General features: G+C 31.4%; 1 protein-coding gene across 2 annotated transcripts; it reads right to left on the reverse strand.

Annotated features, from left to right (window-relative positions):
- Nucleotides 1–3,557: 3,557 nt before the first annotated feature.
- On the reverse strand, nucleotides 3,558–25,711 carry LOC132745953 (ganglioside GM2 activator-like). Of its 2 annotated transcripts, none has more exons than XM_060734984.1 (4): nucleotides 24,824–25,711; nucleotides 8,994–9,198; nucleotides 6,930–7,110; nucleotides 3,558–4,483 (listed from the first exon to the last, which is right to left on the reverse strand). In XM_060734984.1, exons 1-4 carry the CDS (start codon nucleotides 24,945–24,947, stop codon nucleotides 4,370–4,372), a joined length of 624 nt encoding a protein of 207 aa, XP_060590967.1. In that variant the 5' UTR covers nucleotides 24,948–25,711; the 3' UTR covers nucleotides 3,558–4,369. The 2 variants fall into 2 exon arrangements, with proteins under 2 accessions (XP_060590967.1, XP_060590975.1); XM_060734992.1 differs by having other exon boundaries at nucleotides 6,936–7,110; nucleotides 24,824–25,709.
- Between the last annotated feature and the right edge of the window lie 583 nt (nucleotides 25,712–26,294).

Raw genomic sequence — 26,294 nt, forward strand, 5'->3', positions numbered from 1 at the left:
ATTTAATCGGGTGCAATATATTTTTTTTCGAAAACGTGAATTTTCTTGAAAATGGCTCGACCCGTAGGAAAACCAAAAATAATTATCGAAAATTTTTCGGGAAAAAGGGTTTTAAAGGGGATTTTTACACAAAAAAAAGGGATGAAAACCCCAAACCCCTTAATTCCTCTTCCCTTTTTAAAATTTAAAGGTTTATAAAAGGGGGGTTTAAAGGGTTTTTGGGTTGTTTTTTTATTACTGCCTAAATTTTTAGAAATAAAAAGACAAAATTCGTAAGATCACGAAATAAAATCTATCAAACGCGTTTATTTATGTATCATTGCTCTGTATATGTTCATTCCAGGTTTTTCTATAGATTTGTGCTACTTAACATGTACCGTGGAGAGGGCCATTTTCGTCTTCAAATCAAACCCTGTAAACGTTAATACGCTCGTTTCCGAATGCTTTATGTATTAACACCTGTGTAAGGCTCTTGAGATAATTGTTTTCTCTCTTAAGCCACCGTAAATACCCCGCAAAATTAAACTTTAACAAATTGTTTTATTTACGATCATCAAAAGCTACCTGCGGTAGGTAGAAAATCGGGATGGTAGAAAAATGCCAATATTGAAAAGCCTGATTCAGATTACGGTCAAAGTATTAAAGTGCCATGATCGAACGTAGCTTCTGTTTCCTCGCTTTCAGTTAACACTTATATACGTATTCTTCAGCTGGGGTTGCTCAAATATTGTTACGTATTTTCAGATTGGGATGGACTGTTGGCAACAATAATGTGTGATGTTTGTTATTCGCAGCAACACGTTACGTATACTGATGTGATATAATCTTATTGCTAGCACAAGGGTATCATTAGTATGACTTGACATATAAATATGTTTTGGGTGATGCTTTTAAAATAAACATACAAATCGTTCTTGTGTCGAAGTACTATAGTTGCAAAACAAATTCATTAAGCGCAAGCATCGAAGCGCCATGTTTGGTTTTTAGCTTTCTTTTATATTACCGTTCTGTAAGTGGCAAATGATCGTTGGTAAATTGACTCACGAATTTATGTTAATCATGGTTCTTAAAATTGTCATATGGATTGACTTTGCATTATAATATTCAAAATGACATGAAATTGCCGAAAGAAGAATCAATGAATTTTATCACTATTCAAAAGTTCAAAATGAATTTGTCTTTTACCGAAACGCAACGTCTTTTCTTGTAGTTTTCTACTTGAAATATGGTCCGAGTGTTAAGGAAAAATGTTTTTCTGTCATTGGGCTTTGGTTACACTGTTCTAACAAATTTATCTGTGTCTATAAACCTTCAAAGTATTTATCCACTATTCACCCGTTACCGAAACCATATTAAGCAGGAAAACACATTAGTGTTCGTTTTGGAGGCACTGATAAATGTGACTGCCAAGTGAGCTATTTTTTTTCAGAACGCATTTTTCAGTCTTGGAAATTGAAAGATGATAAAGATGCAAGTTAGGTCAATAAGGCAGATGGTTACCAACCGCCCCATTTACGGAAACCAGAAAAGATTTAACAACGTCACACTTGTGGAAGGAGGAGTAGTGTAAAAGATGGGCCTCTCACAAACTTTTATTTTAACGTTTGTTATTTTAATAGACTTTCACTTTCTTAAATTCAGTGTTCTTGTGGAATTATATAATACTAATAGTATCAGATGGACACAAAGACATTTAAACAAATGGCCATTACAATTTAAGAAAGTTGCGTATTTTGTAACACCTTTTTTCTGAACGTCATGTCCTCTGGTATTTACGTGGGCAATTTTATTATATACGTCCACTGCTTATTATCAGTCTATGTGCACCCAGGCTACCGCACCCGTTAACAATTTAGAAAAATAACGCGACTTTTGTTAAACCTTTGTATAATTTTAAGAGTTTCCTGGCATATTCAAACTCGTGTTTCTATTGCTCCTAAGTTAGCAAATGTGATTCCAACCTACTGCAAACCTTCTTCAGATGTTATCCTTTTTTTTCATAATAGTTAACACATTTGCCAGCTGGTATGCAAATAGAACTGGCTATTGCATTTGTCGACAGTCGTGCATCCCGTTCGACCACAACTTTATCAGTAGTAATGTTTGCCCTGGTAACAAAGGTCTTAGACACACCAGAACGGATATCATTTTTAACGGATAATCCACCTTTTAAGTCATTAAACGATCTTTGAAATGGCATATCTTGGAAATGGCAAGGTCCATATACTTATAATAAAGTACACATATATTTGACATAATTATATAAAGCTTAGTGCTACATTTGATATTGCTAAATATTCTTATTGATCTCCCGTGCATCAAAATTCATGTAGTAAACATTACACAAATCGACGTGTGTACATATTTAGTATCATTAAGTGAATTACTGAATTCAAAATTTATAGGCCTCCTTTTCGGTAGATATAAACATGTAAGGACATGAATTGTGACATGTCTGGGGTCCGTACTCTCAGAGCCTGAAAGGGTGGCTTGACCTTTATTAAGCCTAAAATACATACATACATTGATATTGCTAAGAATTTCGGTCTTTTTCTCCACTTTACCATGTGACAAGTGTATATAGCTGCATTTATCGATTTTGAAATAACTCTAGGTTTCTTCAAAATAAATATAAATCATGCAGTGAACTGTCATAAGTATTAACTATAGTGACGAAGCCTTTCGTATTTCAACCATTTTTTTTATATCGTTACAGTACAACATGTGTTTCATATACACATATGAACCTCTTCCATAGAAACTCAACACTTCTTATATATTTTGCTGCTCCGCACTAAACATAGTTCAATACCTGACAAATAGATTACCGTTACCCTGTTACTTTAAAGGCTCATTATGCCTCAGAAACACTTTTATCTTTCTTTCTCAAAAGCTTTTTAATTTTGATGTACTTTTATAGTACCCAAATAGTTACTCATTGGCTGAACCATCCTTTTTATTTGTTGCCTTTTGGCAATAAGTACACTTGTAGAGAATTAGTATTTTGTATGAAAGTCAAAATACTACTTTGTTTACATTTTGCTACTTTTATGACAAAGTATTTCACATTTATGTTACTTTCGACATGTAACAAGAATCTAACATTCTCTAAAATTCACGTTTGCCGCTTCTAAAGAAGTAAATATTTATTTGTTTCTGAGGCATAATGTGCCTTTAATTTTATACATTGATTCAGTGACACAAAGGGTACTGGAGGTCCCCGTTCCTTCTATTTCAGTGTATTACTTAATGGGGAAAATGAAATAAGTGACAAACACCTGGTTTTAAGTTTACTTTAGTTCTTTAATTATACTTCATATAAAACAACAATTAATCAGTACATAAAATAAAACCAATCTAACATTCTCTAAAATTCACGTTTGCCGCTTCTAAAGAAGTAAATATTTTTTTTGTTTCTGAGGCATAATGTGCCTTTCATTTTATACATTGCTTCAGTGACACAAAGGGTACTGGAGGTCCGTTCCTTCTATTTAGACTACAGTGACTCCATTACTTTATGGGGAAAATGAAATAAGTGACAAACACCTGGCTTTAAGTTTACTTTAATTCTTTAATTATACTTCATATAAAACAACAATTAATCAGTACATAAAATAAAACCACAATTTTCCTTCTTTCATCAAATGAGCAGCATTTTGATGACATTTCAACTGAATATAATATTTTACTGGTACGTGTAGATGTACAGTTGTTTGTAAATTCGTTTTAGTCACCTTCACTAAAACCTAAAAAAATCTGAATAAATTTACTGTTCTAGTCTGTTCAATACCAAATTCCATCTCACGGCACCAATGCACCTAGTCAACACCAAAGAAAAGCCACAATAATTCCATACCCAATATTTAACGACCAGTGGCCTAATTGTTATTAATTTCTTTCTCTTCTTTTTTGCATTCAAAGTTTTTTGTTCTTTATATTTCAAATGCGTTATCAAAATCATGGTTTGTGATTAAGTATGAATAAATGATATAAACGTGAATGCAGTCGAATGATAAACGTAGAGTAATTAATTTACATCCTGTTTCTTATTATTATTTCGATGTTAAAGGACACAAAGGATATATTTTAATTTATACGGTAGTTTTTAAACTATTGCACTTTAAAATATTCAGTTTGTTTCAATGACCTAAAGTTTGCTCATTTTTCTTTTAATTCACTTGTATCTAAATTAGATTTTAATCACACAAAAATACAAATAAAGTTGGCATGGTATTTATTAGGCGGAAAAAATAAATGTTTATAACGAACACCAATATTCCTGACGTAATTCATGACGTAATTTATACTTAAGGTGATTACTCAAGCATAGTCGTAAAATATGTTTCCATCACAACAGTTTCTTATTCAATCATATTTTGAACAGCCACCCTTTGTATCGTTTCTTCACAGAAAATCCCAGTCGTAAACAACCTAGTTCTGTTGAATCATCGTCAAGTATTCGTAACGTTAACCCGTAATCACCCTGAAAAAAGCAACAAAGTCAATTGTCAATTAACAAAGAAAATGAATCAAAAGAAATGTATTGTCATAAAAAATTGATGTAAAAGAAATGAGCCTTAACAATCTAAGACTGAATTCTTATTTGTGTATTTTCAAGTTCTTGGCCGGCTAAATGCTTTGTTCATTGTCTTGGTCTTTGTCAGCAAAACGCTTTAAAACCCTTTCTGTTATTGATAAAATTAAAATACTACATCTTCATACTAGGTCATCTTTTTAAAAAGCATTGTCCATCATTTAATTGGATGTCAGCAAAAATACTATGCAATAATTCTTGTACATGTTCAGCTAAAAACATTTGAGCCGCGCCATGACAAAACCAACATAGTGCGTTTGCGACTAGCATGGATCCAGACCAGCATGCGCATCCGCGGAATCTGATCAGGGTCCATGCTGTTCGCTTACAAACCCTGTTACAAGTAGAGAAACTGATAGCGACCAGCATGGATCCTGATCAGACTGCGGGTCTGGATCCATGCTGGTCGCAAACCCACTATGTTGGTTTTGTCATGACACGGCTCATTTGTTCTTTTATGTTCTCAGTCAGAAAAATATTTTTCTTGGTCAGTAAAAAATGTATCTTATTTAATTTTTCTCAAGCAGATGTGAGTTTTGTAACATATTCTGTTTTTGGTCTATTGAAATGTCTTTGAATTTATTTTATTCCCAGAATCCTGAGTGCATTGTAATGTATTGTATATTTTTTAGCGTAACGTTTTACATCAGCTTTTGCTAAATGACAAGGTAACAAATATAAACAAACATATTTTATCTTGGCCGTTTGTTTACAGAATAGCCTTGACAGAAAAAAATAATAATACAATTTGCGAAGGTATGCAAGTGGAGAATTTTAAGGGGTGGTCTAAAATAAAGGTATTTCTTATTTTGATAATAAGTAAAAATGCGCGTTTATAAAAAAAAAACATCAGAAAAAGGGAAAATATTTTGACAAATACTGTTGTTTCGCCTGACACTGTCATACAAACACACACATAGCCCAAAAAAGAATCTAACAATTTTACAAAAAGCCATGAGAATTTGCTTTAAACGACGCTATGATTATAAGAAACCAGAGCTAGTTTTCGGTGATTGACATTTTACACAACATTGTTTGCATATTTTAAGTACTTTTACTTTTAAATTGCAACATCAAAGGGAATTTTTTGAACAAAATAATAGAGGATAAAGGCACAATGGTGTTCATACAGAGAAAAACATCTTCACAAAAAACGTTAACAAAAGTGCGATGCATCAAACCGTGGCAAAGGTGTATTACTGTGTTATACCGGTGTCAACGCCGGTGGTCCAATTAGTTTACAATAAATGTTTGGCAAAATTAAATACGACAATGTCAAAATTGTGACTTGTGAAGGTAAGTGCGGTACGTGGAGATATCTTGACGATTATAGTGACATCTTTTTCCAAGTGTCAATTGGTGTTTTGTAGGGTGATTACTTAAATAATCACAATCTAAATAAAATGTTGATAGGTAATCATTTGCTCGGTTTGAGGCACGCGTGGGAAGAAGATTTACATCAAGGATACCAGCGCCATAACCTTTTAAATCATTTTAGACACATTTGTCGATCGTAATTTTCAACTTATTGAATTATGTTGTTATTCTAAAGATAGCCCCAAACGCTTTATTAACGGCGGAGGTTAAATGATACAAATTCATGGTAATTTATAATTAACATTTAACAGATTAAAATGAGTATTAAGATTTGTTTTCAAATTGTAAGAATAAAATATCCTAAATAATTTGACTGATAAACTAGAGAACACATAAACGACAGTAATATTTATCCGGAGAGAGTAAGAAGAAATTATTTCAAACTAATGAGCAAGTTAAACTATAAAACAAGAAAAAATAATGGAAAAAAAATATTATAAAAAAAACCGCTGGAAACTATCGCAAATCTTAAATTTGGAACACAACAGGATTCAGTTTTTTATAGCTTTAAATGCTTCTCTAATGAATGCATACTCATTAAAACAACACATAGCAAACCTCAAGATTGTTGAAAGCACCACAACATAGAACAAAAATGTGTAATTAGTTTTTTTTTACACGTATAAAAGCACGTGCGAAAGCACTACAACATATAAGAAAGAAATATTTGAATACCTTACTCTTACACGAATAAAAGCACGTGCGAATGCAATGCAACATAAAATAAAGAAATATTTAAGAACCTTGCTCTTACACGAACAAAAGCACGTGTGAAAGCACCAACAGAGAAGAAAGAAGTATGTAAATAGCTTACAATTACATGAAGGAAAGCACGTGCGAAAGCAACACAACATAAACGAAAGATATATTTAAAATTTTAAATACCTTACTCTTACACGAATTAAAGCACGTGCGAAAGCACAACAACAGAGAAGAAAGAAATATGTATATAGCTTACTCTTACACGAATAAAAGCACGTGCGAACCCTCGAACTTTAGGAATATTGAGGGGAAGATTTCGGACGTTGAATTCCCCTGCTTTAAACGGACAACTACACTGTACACCGTACTGTTTTATCGTCTTTGGACACCCGAGTAACTCGTATTTTTGTAGATTATCACAAATATTATAGTAGGAACTGAAAGTAGAAAATATAATATTAATGATAAAAAGTATTCTTCATATTGTGGCTAATAAGAAAGATAAATAATATATTCTTCATTATGCTCTATACCATTGAAATAAGTAATATTAAAAAAACAATTACTTTATTCTGTAGCAAAGATATATATCAGCCTAATTAATTTTTTAATATTGAAGTTGTAATAGAGTGAATTGTTAGCATAAAATTAAATTAATTTAACTCATACTAAAAAGATTACATTTTCGTTAACATGTAAACATGATTAATGTTTTATTGTCAATCACCAAATTACGGATGCCAAAAGTACGCAAACATCTGTACATGTTTGTGAGTATTTGATGTCGTTGTTGTTATTGTTTTGTCTTTACTTTGTTTGTTCGTTATTTCACAAATGAATTGAACACTAAACGAAAATGTGTGTCATTAATCAAGTAATTTAAACCCTTTAAATTGTTCGGTGTTTTTTTATCTTAATAAATAAATAGACACACAAACATATGATTGATCGATATAAGAAAGTTATTTTACTACCTTGACTTAATTGAAATATCATTACAATAAAAGAGAAAGTTAATATTTCCAGGTTTAGGTTTATTCAATTGCTTTAAAACAAATCTACAAATATACTACATCAAAAGCAACACACCCTTGCAAAATTGACCAAATTGTACCGAAATCAATAGCACATTGATTAAAAAGCGGCAAGGAATAAAAAGGAAAATATGCATTGAGAATGCAATACAGACTTACGTCCTTTAATCAGACAAAAAACGCGGTTCAGATCTTGATCATTATTTTAATTAAAATGTGTCATAAAAACAAACTTCAAGACATGCTGTGAGAAATGATATATTGAAGGCGGAAAATGCCATAACTAACGAATTAACATTTCATTCTTACAGCCAATCAATAAAATCACCATTATAGATCACCGGAATTTTATATAAAAGCCCGATTTATATCAATCGTTCAAGGGCAATTTCGCTTGTGAAATTCCTGTGAAAGCTCCGTGAAACCATTTCAAAGTATCCGGGGAAACAATGCAATATTGCAAAGAAAAATAGATTTTCTGTTGTTACTCAGCATCAAAACTCTAAGCAATATTTAATTAGAACTGACTAATATTTTCGCTCGGTGTTTGCAAGTTCAGTGGTGGAAATATAGGTTTTGACTCATTTTCTGATTCCTTTTAATTACAAGAAGGATTGCCATTCATATTACATGATTAAAGCTGTATGTCATCAGATGAAGAAAATAAAACTTGAGAAAAATGTTCTAAGATTTTAAGAAAAGTAAAAAGAATTAAGCAATAATTTACGTTTTGTGCAATTAATGACATTTTTTGCAGTAATTATCGCCATATTTCTAATGCGTGACTAACGCAGTAACAGGTATTTTTGTATATTTTGACCTCTGTTTGGTAATTTACGTTGATTGTAAGTGTCGTTTGTAATGTGTACATTACTTTCTTTGTTTACCTTACAATGTTTTACTTAAAAAAAACATTTGAAAATTTCATGAAAATAAGCATAAATTTGGAGGCATTCTGCTTTAAGATGGTGCAATGATTATAAAGTGTGTGTAAAATAGAAAAATTGAACTGTGCTCTTTTTCATTAAAAATATTTCGTTAAAATAAGTTAAAAAAGATAAATAAATAATATCGTGTAAAAAATTTGGTTTTATATTTTGTTTCGTTTCATCCGGACAATGAGATGTTTTGAATTCTGAGTAACTATAGACCTGACATAAACATTATTCATTATCGTCCAATATTAGAATTATCACCATTGCATATCCGCATATCTATTTAAAACGAAACAATATAATCATCCCTTTAAAAAATAAAGATAAAATATCATGGTAATATATACTTACCAAGAACCTAGTCTGTTATCAAAACATGGCAGTGGAAATGGAATACCAACGAAATATTTCACAAGACCCAGTTCTATTGCAATAGTTCTCGGTAGGTCTCTACTGATATTGCCTTTAAAGGACACGTACAGTGTACCTGGTGTTATGATGGGTATCGGGTGAGCTTTCACATCATAGAACCTTAGTGGTCGGTCCGGATCCGCACCTGTAAACACATCAACATATTTTTATTTGCTTTTCACTGGATATTAACTGCATCCTGGGAATTCAAAATAAATTTAAATTGACCAATGAAAATTCTTCTTATATTCATTCTTCTCTGTAAATTTTACAGGAAGTCAAACTAATTTTAGACGGCCTTCGGCCGAAATATTTTCAAAAGTAGAGAATGATAAAAAAATATTCCCGTTTTTCGATTCAAATATTAATTCATACGACGACACTGTAAATTCTTATATTTTTATTATGTCGGAAATTATCGGTTTGGTGATATCGGCATTGTTAGTTTTATGACATTGGCATTCATCGTTTTGACGATATCGATATTTATCGTTTTGGTCATATCAGCAGTTACTGTTTTTTTTTGTTGAAATAGGATTTTTTTATATTTTTCCCATTTTATCAGAACAGAACAGAACAGAACTGTTCTGTTCTGCTAAATATAAGATTAACTGTCAAACGAGTAACAAAGCGTTAACAAAGTAGTTTTTTGACTTCCATACCAAATACTAAATCAATATAAATTATTGATAAAAAAACAACAGAAGTAAATTTTGGTTGAGGTTATTTTCAACGAGTATCCTATTGCAATACAATTGCAAAGGACACCAGAAATTAAAAGCTTTAGAGAAATAAAAGTAAAAGCATTCCTGAAGCAAAAAATGGGACGTTTAAATGATATCGACATTTATCGTTTTGTTCATAACGGTATTTATCGCTTTGATTGTATCTTTCTGACTTTTATTTGAGCCTTTTTCAAAACATTTTTCTTTGAAACATTAATAAATCAACAACAATAGCATAATCAGAGGCATTACAACAACAATGTACTCATTTTTAAATTTTACGTTTATTCATCAGAAATATATTGATACGGTGACGTTAATCATACACTACAAATGTGAATCATCAAAACAGTCATAAAATCTTATTGGCCATTCCCTTGTGACGGAAAAAGAAACACGTTTATATCGGACCTACAGTGAGTGTCAAAGTTGTTTTCCTCTTTCTCGTAATGAGACGAAAAGTGAGGCGACTTATTACACACCTGTTACCAAACTTTTATGATACGTTGAGCACATGAATGCAAGGAATTGCCTTTCGAGAGATAAAAATATATAATTGTCACCATCGATATGACATCACCAACCATGGAAATTAGATCACCATCGACATAACATCATCGTCAACATGACATCATCATCAACATGACATCACCATTGATATGTAGTCACCATCGACATAATACCACAATTGAAATTACATCACCAACGACATGGCATCATCATCGATTTGAAATTACCATTGGCATGACTGAACCATTTGTATGACTTCACCATCGACATGACATCATCATCAACATGACATCACCATTGATATGAAGTCACCATCGACATAATACCACAATTGAAATTACATCACCATTGGCATGGCATCATCATCGATATGAAATTACCATTGGCATGACTGAACCATTGGAATGACTTCATCATCGACATTACATCATCATCGACATGAATATTGTCACATGACATCACTACCGAAATTACATCAACATCGACATCACATCACTACCGAAATTACATCAACATCGACATGACATCAACATCGAAATTACATCAACATCGACATGACATCACAATCGAAATTACATTACAATCGAAATTACATCACCATCGAAATCACATCACCATCGATATGGCATCACCACCGACATGACATCACCATCGAAATAACGACACCATCGAAATTACATCATCATCGATATGAAATAACCATTGGCATGACTGAACCATTGGTATGATTTCACCATCGACATGACATTATCATCGACGTAACGCCACCATCAACATGAGATCAACATCACATAAAGTCACCATAACATCTATATGACATCATTGACATGAAACAATTCATTAGTGAATAAAGTTACTATGCTTCAAGACAGGCACTAACAAAATCTTCTTTTTGAAATATAAATATAAATAAAAATAAACCTAGGAAAAAAACTAGGGCATTTTCATATCTCAACTATCGCGGAAAGGAATACATTTTCAGTATACAAAATCACTTAGACAGACAAAGATGCCATAAAACAGTGGGTATTATATTGAAGTAACGTGAAAACAATCAGGGATTGATACAATCATACTTGCATATGCAAAAGTAAGCTACGTAGATATATTTTCAATGAATATTAGTACTTATGGACTTTTAAATGAGTTTATTAAATTGTATAACATTTGTATATTACATAATTCTCACGTGGCACATCATATTAACTGCGGTGATAAACCGTACAGTGAGCAGCTTGTGACGTAGCACGTAAATATATTATTAATGGTAACCTCCATTTACCCATATCTTGCTAAATTTATGTTATTAATAGATTTGCCGAGCTTTTGATTTAGAACAGTGTACTAAAATTGAGAGGATTTCATTATCGATTATCGAAGTCCAAAATTTGTGCTAAAAACAGTACGAACAAATCGCCAAAAACAATTTTCACAATAACTTTGGACCTTCTTTTTTCAGAGCGTCTGACTTATTAATCTTGCTTACCAAATGTGTGGCCAGTGTGTGCTTTATTTTGCTTACCAAGCGTCTTGCCGGTGCTTTTTTGCTTAACAAGCGTCATACCAGGGTTTTTTTCTCGTTTTGCTTACAAAGCATTTTACCAATGTTTAGATACTTTGCTTACAAAGTGATTTATTAGTATGTATTTCATTTTGCTTACCAAGCGTCATACCAGTGTGTATTTCAATTTGCTCTCAAAGTGTCATACCAGAGTGTTTTATTTTGCTTACCAACTGTCTTACCAGTGTATTTAATTTTCTTACCAAGTGTCTTACAAGAGTGTTTTGTTTTGCTTACCAAACGTCTTATTAGAATGAATTTCATTTTGCTCACCAAGCGTCTTCCCAAATTATATTTATTTTGTTTACCAAGTGTGTTTTATTTTGCTAACCAAGTGTCTTACCAGTGTAAATTTCTACCAAGTTTCCTGCTATACATACAAAAACTGATATACAATATTTAAATTTTGAAACTAGGTTACCTGTCAGTATATATTTTACATTAATAATAAGTCATTTTTCATTTGTAATAAAATGTATCCTTGATAGGTATCTGAACCAAATTCTCCAGATTCTTCGAATACTTTAGTAGATACATGACTTATAAAAATTATCAACTCTGATACACTTTCCTGTAGAGATACTCGTCACCCACTGAGCTATGTTATTATATGTATTTCAATATTTGCCATTTTGGAGCCTTCGGTGATAATTTTATTATTGGTCCTGTAAGAGTAACTGTGAAATTTTTAAATTGACCCTGTGAGAGTAGCCAGCGAAAGTTTTAATATTGACACATTTAGAATTAGCAGCGAAATTGGCCAAGTGGTTAAGGTCGTGTGCTTAAAAATGTTTTCCCCATCCTCAACGCCGTGGGTTCGAATCTTGGCAGTAACTTTAGATTATTTCATGATCTTACAGACAGTCGGTGGTTCTAATCAGGTGCACGTTCGAGCCTTAAACCATATGCACTGAGGGGCCCCTGAGATCAACCGGGTTTAGAATGGATAAGTAAAAGTCAGAACTGATTTTAATCTCTAAACTAAGCGACGAAAGGGTTAAATTGTACCATAAATTGTTTAGGCTTACACTGTTCATCATTAAAAAAACATATTCAAAATTGCAACAACAACGGTTTATATCAGTCATGACATTTACTTTCAGTAAGATTATTTCTAGTATCAAAATATCAACAACAAAAAAAATCAGTATAAATCTGTTATTTCATCATTTTAACTTCCTACATGATGCAAAAAAATGTTGGTTAACACTTTGGCAACTTTTCACTTATAACGTGTAAACGTGATACAGGTTCTCAAATCATTTTGGCTAGTTTAAACAAACTGTAGGTTTTTTTATAACGATTAAAAGAAAAAAAAAGTATTCCAAGATACATTAAATTTGCACATTAGTGTGGTTCAATCCTTTTGTAAACGAACCATTGCTATGTTAGACTGAAATAATTGTTATCTTTTCTTTTGTCAGTTATTGCCCATTTAACTATCGCGATAAGCAAATAATGGGAAAATAACTTATATTATCTGCCGATCGCAACGTATAATAATTATATCAAACGATACCAGCGCTACAAAACTCCCATTTCATTAATAAAATGTGCCATTTCACTTGGGAGGTCCGAGATGCTATTCTCTAAATTACATCTAACTAGATCAACTTTCAATTCAATACAATGTTCAGTAGAACTGAAATTTTCAATAGAAAAGAATATGCGGCTATAGTCATCTATTCAAACGGCTGATAGCTTCTTTCAACAGTCACAATGATTTGTGTTTATTCCGCAAACACTGCCGTTTCAAAAGAAGATGTCAATCGTTTTAAAGACCGCATTGTCGTCCACACCAAACGAGTTGTATCTTTTATAAAGAATTTGACTCTTGAAATCTTTGCTACCTCTGTCAAGACAAACATATTTTTTTAGAGGCATTGTTACAAATTCACACTTCTGTGCGAGCATAAACATTTAATTTTATCATTTGAAAGATAAAAAAGTATGTTGAGAACACAAGTAATTTGCGGTTAACCCATAAAACAGTGCTGATAGGGTGTAATGGAATACATTAAAACAGAGATCTAACTGGGAGAGGGTTACTTGATGTATTTTAAACGGCGCTTGTTCCACTTATCATGAAGGTCTTCTGTCTATAATATCAAAACATTCGCATATCACTATTTATTATCCTTCTCGTAAATAGAGTAATATGGAACCATTACAATTCAGTCACATTCGTTTTACAAACTTTTAATGTACCGTGATGTCAAAATTGTAAATTATTAGTACGAATAATAAAATATAAGCGGGACACACGTATATAATTATGTGGAAAAGCGTATTTCATTTTGTCGGACAGAATATAACTATCAATGCGCATTTTATTTTTCTAAAAGAACAGAACAGAACAGATAATTTATTCCGATTTATACATAGTACATCATCTTATATATACATATTTTAAATACATATAGTTGTCACAACGGGAGATACAATAAGAAAAGATAGTAATTTTACAAATTTGCTACATTTATTGCCCCAAAAGTTGAAATTCTTCTTTATATTTGTTTCTTTGTTTGTTTACTTGCTTCTTTTACCAGTGGCATAAAGTATCATTATGATACAGTTTATACATGTTTATCATTGATAAAAATGAGTTTTTCACCGAAAAACGTAAAAAATAATAACGAATATTACATCTTATCGTGTAATTGAATTGGTTCAAATGTTACTAAACCAAATACAGAAAATTTAAGTAAGGCTGGTGTACCTATAATCAAAATAACTAAAATGTTAGAATAACAGCGTCTATACTAGTACTTAAGTATTTGTCGTTGTTTTTTTTTAGTTTTTTTTATGTACTTTTTATGTACAAAGAAGTACCGGCAATGTATCAGAAGAAGAACTACAATGATAATTTGAATCGAATAATATGACGCTATATGATCAAAGTAAAAAAATCATAATTGTTGACCTAATTCTCGGACAAGTTTCCATTTTTGGTCATTTAAATTACAGCTGATCTACGAAATACATTAAGGGACATTTAAACACCAAAAATTCATAATTTCAACTTCAGAGATATAAGTTTTCACAATTGCAACTTCATGAATTCGAAATTTCAACTTAAAATATAAAAATGTGAAGTTGAAAGCTTGAATGTGTTGAAATCGTGAAATCTTTAAGATGAACTTGTTAATTCTGATAAACTCACGAAATTATAATGTCCATATCGGTCTTTCGTACTGAAGATCTTTCAACTTCATGCCAGGTAACTCTTTGACACGATTGTTTTTCTGTCAGATTTTATATATTTACACCAAACATCGTTGTCATATTAGCATAAGAACACTTCATAGATTTATTTCTATACAGCTTGTCGACATATAAACGGTTAGAATACTATTTGTAAACAGAACGAGAAAGTTGTAGAAACTGACATATAAACATATGTTTTATAAGTGGGTAGATTCAACCCTGAACATTCGTTCATTTGTACGGAGTTTGTTTTTAAAGGACAGCTGTACAAGAAATGACAGATTAACATTGTTTCAGAAATTTCAAAAAAGAATTTGTCAGGTGTCGGTTATCTGTATCCCCGACGGAATTCGTCAGGTGTCGGGTATATCTGTATCCGACGGAAGAATACATGTGTGGTATATCTTCACACCATCACAGACAGGGCATGCTCACGTGAGCATGAAAATAGTAATCACGTGCAAAACAGACATGTTCTCATGCACATCGAACAGACCGAGAAACGTGCTACCATGGATATGCCAGAAATTCACGTGCCACACACCAAACTTATTCATCCTGTGAATTCACATCGTGTGAATTTATAACTTTAGCGCGTCATTGAAATTGTTTCCCTTATGGAAATCCGTCAATTCAGTTTGAATATTTATTACCTATTACTTAGGTGTTTGTATTGCAAAAAACTAATCAAACTTTAAAGTAGCAATTTCATTTTAAAGAAACTTGTCACCAAATTTCAGCTAATAGATTTTCATTGTATCGCATTAGGGTGTAATTTGTTATACCAATTAATGCCATAAACACAGCCGTTACATGTGTTATTTTTGTAAAATATATGCTCAGAACTGCACAAAGGAACCGACAAATTCTTGACATTCTCGAATGTTGGGTAGTTGTTTGGTAAAATATCAAAAACTTTTTACAGTGTCATCACACACATTTGATAAGTGATGCCAAAAATTAGCAATGCGTTTTTCAGCCAGCCAAAACTCCGAAGCAGATACCATGGGGAAACAAGGAACACATCTGGAGGTGTTGTCGAAACTGAAATGCATTCTTCAATTGCAAGAGGATGTTGCGATTGTGTGGAATTTATGTTGCTTTTGACAGCTTCTGTTTCAACAGATGTTTTAGCGGAAAACTACACAACTATTTCTCTCGCATTCAATGATGTAACAGGTTTCATGATTTGCATCGACACAATATAAACAAAAGATATAATGAAGGTATCTGTTTGCCACAATGGCAAACATTCACCTAGTTCTGGCAATATGGAACACCTGTGTTCAATACAGAACACAGACCTCGAAAATAAAATTTCGATAGGAAATAATCGATTAATTATGTTACTTTTCTCATGAACGCTTCCTTAATTTTTTTTCATCGAATGATTCTGGTGATTTTTTTTCTTTCAAAGTTGGACTGTTTCTTTGTTAATGAAACAAGCTGATTTGTAAAATTAATATTTTAATTGACGTGTCTGTTAAACAATGCTTGGGAAATGTGATATGTGATAAAAAAAAATCACGCCGTTGTTGAATCACATATTAATTTTTAAATGAATTTCTGTCTTTTGGATGTTAAATCAAATATACATAAGTGTCGATTAATATTTTCTGAGAGTCAGTTGTTAAAATTATATATATATTTGTGTTTACAATTTGCTTCTCAACAGCCCAAACTTGTGCCTTTATTGCAATCAGTTCAAAATATTTCATTGAATAAAATTTTACATTTTCTGGGTTCTGACGAAATGCACAAACTGAATTACATGTAATGTCTCTAAAATTTAAGTGTTTCTAAATCCAGTAAGTTAGGTTCTAAAATCCTCAGAAAAATAGCTTTAAATAACCGTAAATTTTCTTCTTTTTTTTCCTTCTTCATTAAATTAAACCTCTTTCTGTAATACAAATAAATGACTGGTTTTATCTGTACGCAATAAATGAACTCTGTTAACGGAAAACGCCACAATATTTTTCATTCGTTGACAACAGATGAAAAAGAGGAGATAAATAAACTTGATATAGCGGAGTGTAATCAAAATCTTATATCAAGTTAAGCAAACTTTACATCAATCTTTTCTTCATACGAGATAACAAAATAGGATGTTTCGGTGCAGTCCCTTTTAAGCTTCATCATTTTGACATTTGCAGTTTATTAGAAAGATACGGTACTCACTAACCTCTTCCGCTCATTAATCACAAACTATTAAATTCCCCACCTTCTTGATAGAGTTATAATTCAAATTCTATCAACAATTACATCAATATATCGTCAATGTGCTAGAAAAAAGTGAAGGTGTTATCCCTTTAACATATTAAAAGTTACAACTAGTGCGTACAGGATGGTCGCAATATATGATGATCTACAAAACATTGTATATTTAAAGTGACTTTCTCACGTATAATATGAAAACCATTCCGAATTCTTTATTGATGAATAACTTATTCGTGATTGTTATTATTTTTAATGACCCAGTATGCCTCAGAAAGGCTACCATTTTTATTTCACAAGAACTGAAAATTTTTGGTATCTTGTTACTTAAAATACTCATTTGCCATATAGATGAACAATTTTGCTTCTTTTGCTCTAGTTGGCAATTGGTATAATTATAGTGAATTAGTATTTTGTATGGAAGTCAAAATACTAAATGTAGTTTGTTTACAATTTCCTGCCGTTACGACATTTTACTGCACATTCAGCGCTACATTCTTCATCTGCTAAACATTTAACGTGTTCTTAATCCATTATTAAATCATTATTAAAACATGTTTGTAATTTATAATATAATAATAATAATAATAATAAGTATTAATATAGATTTCTGGGGTTTAATGTGCCTTAAAACTGTCCTTTTTGTCGAGCTACATCAAAATGTAAGTACTTAAGCAAACTAATCCATCTTTGTTGTCAAAACTTTTTATTACAGTATTTTCAAACAATTTGATACCACGTGATTTTTTCTTTGTATTTGACATTTTATTAAGTAGGTGTTTCTTTTCCATTGTTTTTGTTTTCCTTTCTCTTTTTTCTTTTTTTTTGAGATACGTTATTTTCTAATCGCACCTAGTACTAAACGAATATATATTGATATACACTTGTACGTTACAAAGGCAGTTCAATGTGTACGGGTTCTGGCTCATTGCAACGGAATAGAATAGTACCTGTTAACCTATTGTCAAGAAGCAGTAAAATGGAACAAACAATCCCAGTTCTCCGGTAATATAGAATGCCGGTGGTCTATATAAATGATGATGTTGTTGGTTTAAGAGAAGATGTTAACAGCGCGAATAAACATGTAGTTTCTACATCAACAAGATATCTGATGTATAACAGTTATTGACAGGCGACAGGATATATTACTACAGTACTAGACGGTGATAGGCGGTCTGTACAGATATATATGATAAAATGATAAAGTCGAATTGATAATTCTGATTGTTATCCTTTTGAAATATATTTCAAAAGCTAAATGGAGATAACAATATCATAATTTTATCGTGGGAGTTTGTGTGTGTTTTTGTCTTTAAAATATACTATACAATACATATGTTATAGGTTTATAAAGGATTTTTTTAAGGAAATAACCGACCTGTGGCTCTAAAAAGATAAGGTCTAATTTGACACTTCTGTCATGGACATTATTTCAAGAAATTTGTGACAGAAAATAACCTCTATAATCAGTCAATCCCACACTCCCAACATCTCCCACCTATCTAAAATCCCATGCCTCAAGTTTTTTTTTAAACTTTTAACAGAAATCTTTCTGTCCTGAAAGTATACTAAAATAGATATATAAATAAATGTATCTTAACGTTTTAAAATGCGTCCAAAAATATAACACATTAAGTACACTTATCTTTTCCTTTTAATAAATAACATTAATTACAAAAAAGCACAAAGTACCTCGTTAATTGTATGATTAATTGCACGTGTTAATGAGAATAATCTAAATTCTTTATAAATTGTAGTAAAATAAAGTAGAAGGCAATTAGTCTGAGATTTTTTACTTCTCTGTTGTGGTTATACTAAAGTTTTATGGAATTTTCAACCATAAGCAGCTCCCAGAATGCAATGCGTCGAAACATAAATTTCGATCATATATTTCTATAAACAGATGCATAACCCAAAGTTTCAAACGTTTTTTGTTTTAAATATATTCTTTTGATTGTACATACAATTATAATTTTGCATACTACAATTTTCAACTGTGCTGTCCTCCTCATTTATAAAACAATGAGAAAAATTGATAAAACAGGAAAACGATATAACCGCTACAGACCGCAAAATGATAAAATTAAATCCATGATCGCCACAAGTTCAGTCCATGCAACATACATTTCTCAGTAGAAGTTTACTTTTTGGTTGATAAAGATTTATTTATTCGCCCATATCATTGCGGCAAATAAGAAATCAGGTGCAAGAAATGGTCCTAATAAGCCTTTTATTTTTAGTGTACTTTTATAGTTTTCATAGAAGATATTCTTTGGCCAATTATCTGTGCACTATGTTGCTTCTGTAGCTTTTAGGCAACTAGGACCGTTACAGTGATTTAGTCTTTTGTGTGGAAATCAAAATCTACTTGGTTCCTAATTAGCCTGTATTGTTGTTCATGATATTAGCAATTTACTATTCTCTCTTATGTCTCATTTTGTAAATATCTCCAAAGATTAGTCATCCGAATGGTGTTGTTTAAATCAGATTTGATTTTAACAAAAACTTTGCTGACCCTGAAACGTCATGTGAAAAGTGTTGGTAATGTAATTTTGTCAAAGATACGATTAAACAAGTATCTTTTAATCAGATATATAAAGATAACATGTTTTTAAAGTTTCATGTACAATGTACTTGGTAATGAATTGGAAACAATAAAAAATAAATTTTCGTAGAAAGCAGGGAAAAAACACCAGGAAAATACAGTACACATCAACATTACCTATAATGACTGCAGGTGGTCTTTGGTACCCCCTATATGCTTTAAATGTTTCGAATAGTGTGATTGTGTATGTAACTTCGTCAACAAATGTCGTAACACATAGATAAGAACAAAAGACAGGGCATGTTTTGAGACATAACCCGGCTGTGATCAGTTGAAACGTGTCTCCGTTCAAGTGAGAAATAAGTTGTTTAACCTATCATTGTCGGTTTTAAAACAAGACCCACCATAACGCAAGCGTCGACCCCCATGAAAAAGTAAGCCATTTACTATCCGCCAAGAGGTAAGCGGCGTTTTTTACCAAAATAGTTAACGTTTTATTTTCTTTTTCGTTGTCATTTTCTTTTATTCGTTTTTTTTATTATTCATTTTTTGCGAATTTTTGTGTTGGATATTGTTTTATAAAATTCATACTTGACATATCTTCTTTATTGAGGGAGTATGTTTCCATCCACAAATATGTTTTTTTATTATTATTCGGAATTAAAGTTTTTGAAAATTAATTTTCTAATATTTTGTATTTTGAGTATCCTATAATTTCCTAGAGCTGATTCTTCTACTTTGTTTTATATCCGATCATTAAAGTAAAATAAAAGGTATTAAAGCCATGGCTTTCTCCAGTCGTCGCATCACCAGTTATTCCAAACAACAAATGAGACAAAGACTTCGAAAATGTAAATACATTAGAATGATACCATAAGATGCTAATGATACCATAAGATGCTGATATATTGAAGTTATCCTATCATACTTAGATAAGGACTTCTTTTATAACATCTTAAGACTCATTTTATTTTTCTCAATGGAAAAACTACCTGTAACTAATGAGTTTAACTCGTGACATGACACAAATGTTTTGCTGGCAATGTTGCTATCTTTCAAATTGGCTTATCTCTTGTAGACACGATTTTTGATAAACGGTTTGCCCGGATCCGTTCGAAATAATTCTTGCCAAACTTTAATTGTTATATTACAGATGATAGATCAGTTTGGACCTAAAAATCCATCGACAATGACGAAGCTTGGCTTAGAAATCATGTTAATGCTTAAGTTTTCGGCTATAACAGATAACGACGAAGATCCATGGAGACATTCGCGCCTACTTAAATTGCACAAGGTTATTAGGAGAGCTGACTGAAATTCATGACATTATGCTTGATCAGTAAAACCAATGAAACAAGAGAGGCAAGATGAACCTTTCATCACTCACCTGAGTGAAGCTTGCAACTATTTTTGATTTCATAATTACAAAAATGCGAGCATATTCAAGGCATGTTTGCCTAAGTTGACTTAACAAGTACTCTGAACAAGTTTCACCTGAATTTGATCAAAATTGTCACCTCTTGAGTGATACGAATGTTTTCTTGTGATATTACCGGGCGACCTTCTATTTTTAGAACAGATGTCCCTTTATCCCACCTTGACATAAAATTTGATAGATTAAGGACAAATTTAAATGATGTCACTTAAGCCTCATACACCAGTGTTTTTTTACCGTGTGGTTGGACACTGATGACAATTTACCCTTCAGACAAATTTTATCAACAATTATTAAAAAATATAGTTTAAGTTAAAACTGTGTTTTGCTGTGTTTTACAAACCAATGACAGACAAGTGAGCGCACAAGGTACTCGGTGCAGGGGATGCATTTTTGCAAATGACACCTATTATTTACATGCGTACGAGAATATCAGTACAGCATTAGACTTGACTTCAAAAATTGTAGGTCTCAGTCTGTTACTCTAATATGCAATAACATCTTTTATACATTTTATATCACCTAAACAAGATAATAAACAAAAGACAAAAGAAATCAAAGTTTGATGTCGCAGTATAAATACACTAGTTTGCAATATTCATTTGGTTAGAGCAAAATAAATTGTAGTATTCTGATAGTTGCAGCATAAATACCATTACAACATCAATATGCCTATGTCTGAAGAAAAACTGTATAATGTATATAGAATTTAAAGTTAAAGTATTCTTGCACTTATAATATATTCTTATAATATCACATGTATTTGCAGAATATTTTATGTGTTATTAAACTTAAAGATAAAAAATGAAATACACTTTCACAATAGGTGAAAAAACAACAGTATTAACTTATAACATGAATATAGTTACAGTATACTGAATAAATACTTTTGTAGCAATAATACACATTAGTAGTGTTTAAATAGTTTGCAGTACCTCTTTATTTGTATCAAAAATACATTCGTAGTATTGTGTTTCTTTTCTATAATTGTAGTGTAAATACGAGTGCAGTATTGATAAATTTGTAACATAAGTAAAGATAAAAGCATACTAAACAGTTGCAATATAAATGTCCTTGCAGTATAATAACCAATACTTGTAGCTTGACCCATCTTGATAAATGAACGCACGAAAAGTGACATTATTATACTTTTCCTTTTGCATTTGTCCTTTTAACGTTATGACACATCCTTTATTCCATCAGACTATTTCAAAAATGGAAATCGAACAATCAAACTTTAAGATAGAAATACGTGCTTGGCTTTGCATTAAAGCAGTATGTTAATTTTCATGAAAATTTTTGAAAATGTATATAAAAGTAAACAAAAAGAGTAATTTACGCATTGCAAACGGCATTTACAATCCACATAAATGACTAAAAAGAGGTCACAGTAAATACTGCAAAATCAGTCATTAATCGCATATGGCATGTTGATTATTACTTGATTCTTGAATCTTTTTACATTTTCTAAATATCTTAATACTTTTTTCTCAAGATTTATTTCCTTGAAATATTTTGGCTCCTCTGGAAGCATGCAACTTTAATAGTGTGCGGTGTAAAGATGCCATTTTTTGGATCTCAAATTATATAGACTGACCAACTATCAGTATAAGAACGAAACAAAAGGTATTTCTGTTTACTATATACGTGTCAGAAACATCACGTAAACTTCTGCCATGCTTCAATCCCTGTTGCCTTCAAATACATCGAGATATCTGTTCAGTTCGCCTGACACGGGGGTCGTGCCTAGCGCCTCTTATGGATTTATAATGTGTTGACACTTCTGTCAAAATTTGAAACGCGCATGGCAGCTATATTAACACGGATAAATCTAATCCTTGGGTAGATAACCTTCATTCACTTGAAACCGAATTAATAAATTTTCTACCTTACCGCGATCCGCTTGTTTGAATGCTTAATGGCAGTAAACACGATATAGGCAGTAATTAAAATATAAATGAAACCAAGTTTCAATATACGATACAGGAACTGTCTCTTCTCCGTGCCCTCGACTAAGATAATGTTACTTAAACAACTTATGGGGTGTTAGGAATGACGAGATAATTCTATTAAGTTATCTATGCGAGGTAAAGATGCCATTTGTCAGACAGATTATAAGAGTAAGTCAATGATCCCGGCACATTGAAGAAATGACATTTTATGAATTGCTGCAATTGTTGAACTATGTAAGGCGTATTTGTATGTGATATGCATGATAAAAGAGCCGATAGCTGTAATTTTCGATTGTCAAAGCAGATAGCATTTTACAGAATTAGCGTATGAGTTTATATAACAACACAAAAACAAAGTTTCCAGTCTATCCCTAAATACATAAATCAATTTGCAGCTTATTTTTTAAAACAAAACAAAAATAATAGAGCTGGGTTAATTTTTATGTTTTCTTTCTTTGATATTTCTTTTTTTATTCCAAACTAAAAAACTACGCTGATTTCGATTACCAAAAAAAAGGGGGAATAAAACGCAACTTATCATACCATGTTTGTTTTTGCATGCTAGATGTGAATTATTTTGTTGATCCGTGCAGTGTTGAAATGAATGGCACGCGCCGAACATTCCTTGCGTATACCCATTCATAACTTTTTTACGTTGTTAACATGTCAAAAATTGACATAAACGAAGTTCCTCACAACAAATCTACTATGTTATCAGAGAGAAGGCGAGTGGTTTTGTTTTACACTAAAATCAACTCAAGTACGTTAACGTGAATGGTATATTGATTTAACTCCTCCAAAATATCCATTGAGAAACGAATATCTCTATCTCAATGTTTGTTATTTTCAATCTAGTTATTGGAAAGTAGGTCTGATAGCATTCCGTTTTTTTATTCAAGACACTAAAGAAAATATAGCAAAATAATTCATCAGATACGAGACATAACGCGATCTGCAACTTCCGTATTTATTGCTGTTACTTCTAAATTTGTTTCCCCTTTTATTTTCGTATAATGTTTCTCCATTGTTTACTTAAATTTGTGTAGTAAATCAAAGTAATTTATGAAACTGTCTTTTGTAAGGTAATTCTGTGCCAAAAGATTTTAAACCAAGTGGTTTAAGATAAATTACATCTACTTTATTACATGCCAATTACATTAACTGTGTCACTGGATGTTATATTTTTATTAATTGTCAAAACAGACAAAAATAATAATAACTAAAGAAAACAACAACAATAAAAACAAATATTAATAATAATAATAAAACATTATATATTACTTAGATTATACCAAATTATTAAACATAAATATTTTTAATTTTTGTATATGTATCATGTAGTTTAATTTTAAAAAAATTGATCATAAAATGATTAAATATGAGAGATATTATAAAATAATAAACCAAGATAAATATAACAAATGGATATCGTAAGTAGTAACAAAACTGGAGAAAAGCAAAATGAAAAAATAAATTCTCCTCAAATTTTAGAAAATATAAGAAAAAAATCATTGAAACAAAATTTCCAATTATTTCATTAGGAACAATATTTCTATGAAATCAAGCATTTTTTTCTCAATGATACAATATCTGATTGTTCAAAATAAAAATAAATATTTACCACAATCTGAAAATTTAAGTCCATATTTGTCTCTTTTCTTTCTCCCCCGTCTACACTGGATTTCCTTCGCAAATATCACTATTGCCACGAATGTCCACAAAATCGTCAAGTAGAAACTTTTCATTATTCACTGTATTTATTTATCAATGAATTCCGTCAGCTATATAAGATTCACCATTGTTAAATATATTCATATCCCCCCTTTTATATATCGAACTTAATTTATTTGTTGTTTTTTTATATATATATTTACTAAAATGCGTTATTTTATTTCATTTCTTTGCTTGAAATATTTTTCAATAATATAACTTTCTTGTCATAAATATATATGTTTTTGTTTCTTTTTTTATTTTATTGCATTGTTCATGATTAAATTATAAATGAACGAACACCTCCTAAAGATCATCATTTTATAGACATATATATATATATATAACCAAACAATTCCCCCCAAAAAACACTGCACGTGGAAAGTCAAAGTTTGACAGATATCATTATTTGTCAGTTTCCAGCATAAGCTAATCTTATACACCTTCGTCCATTAAACAGTTCTAAATCCGAAATTGCAAGGCAAATATTTACGTATATGATTGGCATAGGACCCCACACGTCGCCCTGCCGAGTTTAAACGTCAACTTGAACAGTAGCCTGACATCATTTATACAACTATCGCTTTTATATTAGTTTTCCTTTCACAACATTTGCCGCCTCAAACTGACCAATACACGTACGGTAAACACTGCGTTAAAAGCGGAGGATGGTCAGCTCAAATCTTAAGTTTAAACACATCTTTTCAATAAACCATCTCAATACTTCAAAGATAGAATAACAAAAATCTTTTTGAGCATATAATTGATTCAAAAAGAATTTACGAAAACCATCTCATGGCCGATTTAACAATTTTATTGATATTTTTACACTAAATTAACTTGGAAGTCAACACAAAAAATAAACGTTTTTTTTCTAATTTTATAGTAAAAAAATGAAAATAATAAAAAAATAAAATCGTTAAACAACTGAGTTACTTTCATTAAATATTCAAATTAAAACAGGGCGCTTTTTTCACTATAAAGTATTTTTGAGATAATAATTATAGCATGGGTAAAATAATTACATATTAACTTTTATAAATCGTTCAGCCCTTTAAAACAATGACACGCACGGTAGTGGAAAATAAAAATTTTCATTGGTTCTGAACCTCTGTACGATCAGTGGTCAACTGAACGCTCCCGCTATATTTACTACTGCTGTTTTGAATGAAACGGACCTCACACATCGTTTGGATAGAATTTGTAGCGTAGTAAGTTGAAGATGTATTCTCTTACCGAATGTGTACATAGAGGCTTTCACGCAATTCACATTATCTACGAAATGGTGAACTTGTTTGAATTTGTAGAATCCTTACCTACCTGTTATTAAAGATAATTTTGTATCTTGGGAATAGTTTTGATTAATTGTAGGTTTTGTAATA

Source organism: Ruditapes philippinarum, unplaced genomic scaffold (assembly GCF_026571515.1).
Source record: "Ruditapes philippinarum isolate M1 unplaced genomic scaffold, ASM2657151v2 ctg5380_1_1_1_1, whole genome shotgun sequence".
Lineage (NCBI taxonomy): Eukaryota > Metazoa > Mollusca > Bivalvia > Venerida > Veneridae > Ruditapes > Ruditapes philippinarum.

Excerpts from the sequence above, each read along its gene's own strand:
- LOC132745953 (XM_060734984.1), bottom strand. The coding sequence starts at position 24,947 with ATGAAAAGTTTCTACTTGACGATTTTGTGGACATTCGTGGCAATAGTG. Across the intron at positions 7,111-8,993 it reads GATAACAGACTAGGTTCTTG|TTCCTACTATAATATTTGTG; the intron begins GTAAGTATATAT and ends TTCTACTTTCAG. Across the intron at positions 4,484-6,929 it reads GTGCTTTTATTCGTGTAAGA|GGTGATTACGGGTTAACGTT; the intron begins GTAAGCTATATA and ends TGCTTTTTTCAG.